Consider the following 6,000-nt stretch of genomic DNA (forward strand, 5'->3'; position numbering starts at 1 on the left):
GTAAAACTTTAATGGAATGATGACATCATTTATTCTAGTCACTTAACATGCCCTAATTTGGCAAAGCTAGGCCCTATAGCATGCTAATTTATAAAATTTGTACTAAAGCTACACATTCTTGTAAATACTGTACATGACAGTACTCACAATTTCTTATATCTGAAATGAAGACCGCAAGGCCTCGCATCCCATCTCCTCGCACTGCTGGCATGGTTGATGTGGTTCTGTAAATACAATTAACATTAATAAATTGTGTAATAAAACACAAACCTACAAAAATGTTGTATGCATGTTTTAAGCAAATTTCCTAAATTTGCTTCTAACAGTTAGGTGAACTGAAGATATAAATCCAGATGAACTCCTGTCAACCCCTTTTGGGGCAAAGTTCCTAGGCCTTTTGTACATCTATATGCTCCTACGCTACAGTCCACAGGATGGATACGGGGTGCACAATAAACTAGCCACTGAAGTGGCAAAATCTAATCTAACAAAAAGTGGCTGTATGAACGATTACCCAACCTAATGTCAGACAACACACTCCCCACTCTTCAAAACTTTAAACTTGCTCAAGATACATAATATTTACTCATTATTATTACTATTATGTACTACTGTGTATACTATATATATACAGAGCAATCAATTCTAATATAAACCCTTCACTGAATCTCTTCCTTGACAGTTGCAACATACCTCAGAGGCATAATACAAGACAAAAATCTCTGATATCCACAATGTCCAACTCGTGTAAAATTTCAATGCACATCAAAGGCCCTAAAATCTGAAGAGCTCTACCTGCAGATTCCAAAGGTTCCCTATCTGCCAACCGCTTTAAAGCTACAGTTAAAAAAAAAATATTACAGTACGGAGTTGCTGAACACCACAAATGAGGCAGTTGAAGTTCTATCAATAAAGATCGAGAACCAAAACCTAGTCATTGTGGTTGTATATAAGCCACCAGATGCAACCTCCCAACAGTTCAAGGAACAGCTACTGAAAATTGATTAATGTCTGGAAAGCCTTCCAGCTCCATCCCCAAACATCTTACTGCTTGGTGATTTCAACGTAAGGCATACAAAATGGAAGAATGTAGCGAATAATGTTATAGCTGAAACAATCTCCGGAGGTAGCGCAGATGAAAGGTCACACACACACACGAGCTACTAAGTCTCTGCGAAAAACACACCTTAAGCCAGCAGATAGTGGAGCCAACAAGACTAGAAAACACACTTTACCTTATCTTCACAAATAATGAGGACCTGATAAGACATAAGAATATCAAAAACAACTAATTCCAATCACAACCTAATTGAAGTCCAGACATACATGCATAGGGGTCCTGATCAGCAGAATGCATGTACGTGTGAAGTTGTCTTCACAAAATACAACTTCAACAAGAACATCAACTGGGACCAGGTAAACCATGTCCTAAATGAAACATGTTGGGAAGATAACTTAAATGACATGGATCCAAACCAGTGCCTTGAAAGGATCAACTTCCTGGCAGCTGAAGCATGTTCTAGGCACATTCCCCTAACAAAGAAGAGCAGGAGTAAACTGGAGAGAGAAAGACGCTCCCTCTACAGAAGACGACGAAGAGTCACTGAGCTCCTCAGGAGTGCTAGAATATCTGATACACGAAAGGAGGAGCTGACCACGGAAGTAGAAACTATCGAACTTAAGTTAAATGACTCTTACAGGAACCAGGAGAGACAGGAGCAGCTTAAAGCTATTAGTGAAATTGAAAGAAATTCAAAGTATTTCTTTTCATATGCTAAAAACAAGGCAAATACCCCATCTAGTATCGGGCCCTTACTCAGACAGGATGGGAGTTACATAGAAGACAACAAGGAAATGAGTGAAATACTGAAATCCCAGTACGACTCTGTTTAGTGAGCCACTAATCAGTATGAGGATCGACGACCCAAATGATTTCTTCCCGACTGAGCCTCATAACTCCATAAATGTATGCCAGATTTCTGGCATTACCCTAACTCCGATACACTTCGAAAAAGCCATTGACAACATGCCTATGCACTCAGCCCAGGGCCCAGACTCGTGGAACTCTGAATTCATTAAGAACTGCAAAAAAACCCTCTCGCGTGCCCTAAGTATACTATGGAGGAGCAGCTTGGACATGGGTGAAATTCTACAGTCACTTAAAACAACAGATAAAGCCCCACTCCATAAAGGTGGCAGCAAAGCATTAGCTAAGAACTACAGACCAATAGCTCTGATGTCCCACATCATACAAATCTTTGAAAGTGCTAAGAAGCAGGATTGCAAATCACCTGGATTACCAAAAGCTGCACAATCCAGGGCAACATGGGTTCAGGGCAGGTCGCTCCTGCCTCTCACAACTACTGGATCACTAGGATATGGCCTTGGATGCACTGGAAGAAAATCAGAATGCAGATGTAATATACACAGACTTTGCAAAAGCATTTGACAAATGCGATCATGGCGTAATAGCGCACAAAAATACGTGCTAAAGGAATAACTGGGAAAGTGGGGAGATGGATCTTCAACTTCCTAACAAGTCGAACACAAAGAGTAGTGATCAACAGAGTTAAATCGGAGGCTGCCATAGTGAAGAGCTCTGTTCCACAAGGCACAGTACTCACCCAGATCTTATTCCTCATCCTCATATCAGACATACAGAGATATACACCACAGCACCGTATCATCCTTTGCGGATGATACAATTACAAAAGCACTTACATAATTGTTCAAGTTGGGAGCTGTTCAAAACTCAAGGTACCACTGTATAACATTTCTGGTAAATTTTTAAATATTTATACAATAGTACGCATACTGTATAGTGTAATAAATAGAATGGAGGAAATCAGCTCTAATATTCATTATTTAGGCATGCACACTGATCAGAGAGCCCGTCATAACTCCAAGGCTTTGGTAAACGAATACATCGCTAAGCAAGGAGAGGCTGTATTACACATATATAGGCTAAGTTTTGCTCGAGATGCTATGTATTCTTTGGGCCTTCAGTTTAATATATCCTGTGCAGTAATACTGAAATTTTGATTAGTATCTGCATTTATATTTGGCCAACATTGTAATAACCCCCACAAATGTTAAAGCAAATTGTCTTACTAAAACTTCCAACGAATTCTTACAAAAATTCCAGTTTATTTTAAAGATACCCAAAATGCTCTGCAAAACCAAGGACTTTCTATAGAGTATGTCAATATCACCTTTTCCAAATCAATTGTAACCCATACTTTGTAGAAATAAAGTTTATAATTTATCAAACAACTCTTAGCCCAGTGCTAGAGGTATCTGAGGCATGTGACCAAATGGACGATGTTATGACCAAATTTTCTAACACCTACTGCCCATGTTACCCAGAAGTAGATACCTAGGAGTTAAAAGACTAATGAGTCAACCTGAAGAATGACCCACAGGGTTTCCAAACAGAAATTATTAGTACATGTATGTCTGTTAAGTGCTAGATGAATAATGGAATCAGGTTTAAGAAAACTTGCCCATGCATGCCAACCACGATTCAAACTAGTCCTTTCATTCAGAAGCCAAGTGCTCATCATTTTGAATCCATTACATACTTCTTCAGAATTAAAACTTATAACATTCATTTAACAATATACAATACAATGTGCAAAGATCTCGACTACTCTAGATGTTATCACAACACATTCATACATACAATTTAAGTAATTTTATTCAGGTACAGATACACATAAATACAGTTACATAAATTATCATACATAGCAGCATGTGTGTAGGTGACCTAGGATAACCTAAAAAGTCAGAATGACTTATTTCCATTGAGGTCCTTGAACTTACACACAATAGTCTTCTTAATGCTGACTTTCTGAACACCTTCCCTGCAACATTCTTGAATATCATCAACTGGGCTTTGCTCAGTTAATAATATAATAATAATATCTTTATTTACTACAAGTACATGCACATGGTGCTCAGTCCTAGCTGACATCAATGACATACTACTATATAGAAAGCTAATTGTTATACTGAGCATTTCGGGAAAATTAGGCCAGTGTCCCAGGAGACAACCCACACCAGACCAATCATCTCGTACCTAAGACTACATACTGTGTTTGTTAAACTTCATATACATTGTTCAGTAACAAATGGGTTAAAAATATACAGATTTTATTTCCCAAACGAAATTACTGTATGTTATTAGATAAATACTGTGTATACACAAGTATACATACAAGTTATTTATAAAACTGCTTAAAGTTTAAGAGTATTGTAGTGAGAGTAATATTGAGATTAGGTCCTTGTGTGAATCCAATGATAATTTATTCCTGATAATGTCCAATATTAGGTGGGTTTTGCCACCCAGCTCCTAACTTCTGCAAATGGTAAGAAAATTTACCAAAACCCAACCTAAACTAAAGCAACAACCTTATGCCATAGGTAGAAATGGAAATGGAATATCTGTTTATGGTCATTGCCTTTGTTTATGTTATGACTGGCGAGGGTACAATACTAAGCTATGACTGATGTGCACCTTGTACCAAAAAAATTAACACATTCTTGCATTTTACATAAAATGTGTAAATTCTGATCAGGGTCTAAATTATCTAAACTCAGTGTTGGTGGTGGCACCGTTCTGAAGAGTACTGCAATAAGACCGGTGCAACCAATAAAGCAAACCAGGCAACACCTCGAGTGTCAGCAACTGAACATAAGCAAAATTGGCACACAAGATAGGTATTACAACCATCATAAAAGTAAATACAGTATTCAGGAGCAAGACATCCTACATGTCTTTAATTCAGAATTAACAAAGTGCACAATGTTAGACAACCACAAATGTTAATCAACAGATAATATTTTTGTTTATAGTCATAAGCATAAAAAGCATTACACGAATTTTTTTTTTCCAAGTTGAAGTAAATTTAGCAGGTGAGAATTAGTATTTGATGTAAACTTATTACTAGTGTAAACTTGTAAATAATTGGGTGGTTTAGCGGTGTGACCCCGAGTAGTTGAATACAAGTCATTAAACCCACTTAGGTAATGATCCTGAAACTAGTTGGGAGACCAGAGTGTGAGCACCTGACCTGGCATTACCAGGGTGTAAGTGTACACATGGAAGGTACACTTTATTGACCACTTCCCCTGCAACAAGCAGTCAAGTTGGTGGGTGACTCAGCCTACTGCAACACCTACACCAACACTACTATATCTTATCAACGGTAAATTCCTTACACAAACACGCCAGGATGGTTGTAGTGGGTAGTTAAGCAGTGATCACGGGCAGGCACTACACACAACACAGTGCCACACACACAGCACAGTGCCACACACTTGCCGCAGCGACCTGTCAAACACCACCTTCCACCCGGGTTAATAGTAGACTTATTTCCCCCTTCCCCTTCCCCCTCCCACTTCCCCTTCCCCCACACACACTCCCTCTACTCACCACGACGTTCTTTGGGGGGAAGCAAATAGGTGAAAGCGTGCAAGCAGGGGGGAAATGGGATAATGTTGTGTGTGGACTAGGGCATGAGCGCCATTTGCACCTCTCACCACCCACTTTGTGGCAGCTGCTGCCATCTAGCGGCCCTCCAACACCACCACCTCCAACACCAACACCTCCAACACCTCTTATATCAACCTCTAACTCATTTATCATCCAACTCTAGCCTCCCTACATCTCCCATTATTTACTACTGTCTCTTTTTAGTAATTTACAATGTTAATCAACCTGGTATTAAGAGTCATTGGTTTTCTATGGTACATAAAACACAATCAATAAGCTACACAGAAAATGGGACCGGCAAAGTGGGCGTTTCTTTAAAATGTCTACATTTTTTTCTATTTAAATAACATTTTAATCTTTTACTTGGGAATATATTTGCTAATTTATTAAGTCCAAGTCTTATTATCTAAATGTAACTACTTACGGCTGGGATTCACCTGTTAACTAACATATAACAATATTCTAATATCTTAGGAATCAAAATATTCCTAGTATAAACAGCTCTT

The 6,000-nt window shown here is 38.6% G+C and overlaps 1 protein-coding gene across 5 annotated transcripts in view; it reads right to left on the reverse strand.

Annotated features, from left to right (window-relative positions):
- The window catches only part of AP-2alpha (adaptor protein complex 2, subunit alpha), a 252,484-nt gene extending 246,911 nt beyond the window's left edge, over positions 1 to 5,573 (reverse strand). For 2 of the 5 annotated variants that reach the window (XM_070088089.1, XM_070088087.1), the window contains exons 1-2: positions 5,435 to 5,573; positions 148 to 224 (exon numbers count right to left, since the gene is read on the reverse strand). In XM_070088089.1, coding sequence (XP_069944190.1) covers positions 148 to 211 — 64 coding nt within the window. In that variant the 5' untranslated portion in view covers positions 212 to 224; positions 5,435 to 5,573. Of the gene's footprint in view, positions 1 to 147; positions 225 to 2,291; positions 2,314 to 5,220; positions 5,366 to 5,434 lie in introns of those variants that run through there. The other 3 variants (XM_070088091.1, XM_070088090.1, XM_070088088.1) reach the window with 2 other exon arrangements.
- Between the last annotated feature and the right edge of the window lie 427 nt (positions 5,574 to 6,000).

The sequence above is a fragment of the Cherax quadricarinatus genome, chromosome 23 (assembly GCF_038502225.1).
Source record: "Cherax quadricarinatus isolate ZL_2023a chromosome 23, ASM3850222v1, whole genome shotgun sequence".
NCBI classification, from domain to species: domain Eukaryota; kingdom Metazoa; phylum Arthropoda; class Malacostraca; order Decapoda; family Parastacidae; genus Cherax; species Cherax quadricarinatus.